We start from the raw sequence: 2377 nt of genomic DNA on the forward strand, positions 1-2377 counted from the left end.
TCAAAATTTAGAATAAATCATTTTATAAATTATTTATTTTTCCATTCGATAGTGTTAAATTTTGAAAATCAATATCAATGTGGTACTAGATTTTGCAAATAAACACTAATGTGGTATTGAATTTTAAGTACCTTTATGATTTATGACGATGATTTTTTTAAAAAACTACTTTAATTTAAAATTAAAAGAGAAATAAGTTTGAAAATTTTAAAATTTTATTTATATGATTTAATAATTTAAAATTAATTAATATTTTTATTTGATAAAAATAATTATAATCTAATTTCTATTATATATTTTCTATTTGATTTGGTTTAAGACGTTCTGCGTACCGCTTGAGCCCAAGGCTTGTGCCTTCATTTGCTCATATTCTCCCGAATACTTCATACGCCATGTTACAAACGTCTTCTTCTCAGCTTCTCCTAAAAGGTTCTCAATATAAAGCATTTTGTCCTCTGCATTTTCAAAAGGCTTGTCCGCAAGGTGGAGAAGAGTGGAACTCTCCCATCTGTCAAAAACTTTAGAATCAAAATCTTCAGGCATAATAAGAATTATTATTAGTCCTATTTATATTTATTATATTTATAAGCGTATATTTATCTTTATTATATATCAAAATAATAAAATATTAAATAATTTTGATAAATAATTTAATAAATAAAATATAAATATTTTATAATTTTAATATATTAAAAATATTAAAATATCGAATAATTTTTGTATGAGCAAATTTAATCATATCAAAAATTTTATGTATTAAAATTTTAAAATATCAAAATTTCAATACGATATTAATATATATTTTTTAAATATTAAAATTTTCGATAATATAAAATGGTACTATACCATTCCTAGTCGATCTCCCGCGGGTTCCTATCAGCAGCCGTCGCGGATATCGTCGTTGCCGCTGGGCGCTGGTGGAAGATTCTCAAGTCAATTGGTAGAATAGGGCGATTTTATTCACTCCGCTCAGTTACCTCTAATTTTGCCCAATTGTGTCCAACTCGGCCGATCCGTACCGGGCTTGTCAGAGTTTGCCTCCATTCGTCCCGGCCAAACTTTGTTGCCTTGAATTATCGCGCCGATCTGAATCATAGAGAAGAGCAGGCGACAAATCTGGTGACCTACCGATGGCGACTAAGGATCCCGCTCCTTTTAACGCGAGGTTCTCCAGATTTCTTCAAGAATTTGGTGAGTACCCTTACTGAATTCCTTGATCCTGACTTCCATGTTTAATGCATCTATTTTCTGAGCAAACCATTGGCATCGTTTCCGGTAGGGTCTAATCCTCCTCACTCTTTCCCCAAATCCGTCTTTTTTTTTCCTTAGCATATCTCTTCATTAGCGCCTGAGTCCATATGATGCTTGCGAGTGCGTGAGGTTTTACATCGCTATCGATTGTCAATAAAACTGAAGACCCTCTTATTAGGACCTGCAAACGTATTTAAGTTTTTTTGCTGATGCTCAAAATGAGTTCTAGGCTTTACTAAACTCAATTAGTGCCAATATCAAGTTCATAATTTACCTCAACTCAAGTCCATTGGGAATTTTTTTTTTTATAGATTCTTCATATGAATTTAAGTTTAGAGGTCCGCAACTTGTTTTTAATTTTTTTCTTCAAAAACTTAATGCATGCAAATTATGATGTGTGTATGATCCACCAGCGGAACTCCAATTCAATATGATTGTGTATTTTTAGTTTCACTGAACTTGTATGCACTAATAATTATGCTTAAAGTAACTACCTACCTTACATTCAATCCCAAATGTTTTAGTATATCTGATTGAATACTAACTGAGATTGCAAGCTAACATATTGTTAGTTTATAATTAATGAATTGTAATCTTATAATTCATTTGTTAGACTAGTGAACATTAATGCAGGAAGATTAGTTATCCTCATGTTCAACTTGTTTGTTAATTAAACATGTAGTTTTTTAAAGCTTGCATCTTTTTGTCTCTTTCTAGCCAAAGTACTGAGCTTGTTTGCAAAACATTTGATTGATTCATGTCTTAGTTTTGATTTGCCTTTTTCTTGCTAAAATTGCCTAAGCATGTGACCAATGAAAGTGTTGTCATCTTCAAAGACCTCAATTTATCCTTTTGAAAAGGCCATGACGAATTGAGGTCATCTCAAGCCTTTTTAGAATTGACACTTCCTATCCTTGGTCTTTGTTGGGATGAAAGAACCTTAACACTATGCTTGAAAATTTAAGCAATCACTAAGTATGGATGACACTTGCAGGTTGGGATTTAATTCTTGGATCCATTGCTACTCTTTACATGATTATGGTGCCCTACACGAAGGTTGAAGAGAGCTTCAATGTCCAGGTTTGACTTCATAACCCATCCTACAACGGCCGAATTCCTGATTAGT

The 2377-nt window shown here is 32.1% G+C and overlaps 1 protein-coding gene across 1 annotated transcript in view; it reads left to right on the forward strand.

The window, feature by feature from the left end:
- The first annotated feature begins 881 nt into the window (after nt 1-881).
- The window catches only part of LOC141812649 (dol-P-Man:Man(7)GlcNAc(2)-PP-Dol alpha-1,6-mannosyltransferase), a 46704-nt gene continuing 45208 nt past the window's right edge, over nt 882-2377 (forward strand). Inside the window, exons 1-2 of the mRNA XM_074700663.1 lie at nt 882-1191; nt 2246-2331. Coding sequence (XP_074556764.1) covers nt 1131-1191; nt 2246-2331 — 147 coding nt within the window. The 5' untranslated portion in view covers nt 882-1130. The remainder of the gene's footprint in view (nt 1192-2245; nt 2332-2377) is intronic.

This window comes from Curcuma longa, chromosome 19 (assembly GCF_044706935.1).
Source record: "Curcuma longa cultivar G26 ecotype Majalengka, Jawa Barat chromosome 19, ITB_CL_G26_1.1, whole genome shotgun sequence".
NCBI lineage: Eukaryota > Viridiplantae > Streptophyta > Magnoliopsida > Zingiberales > Zingiberaceae > Curcuma > Curcuma longa.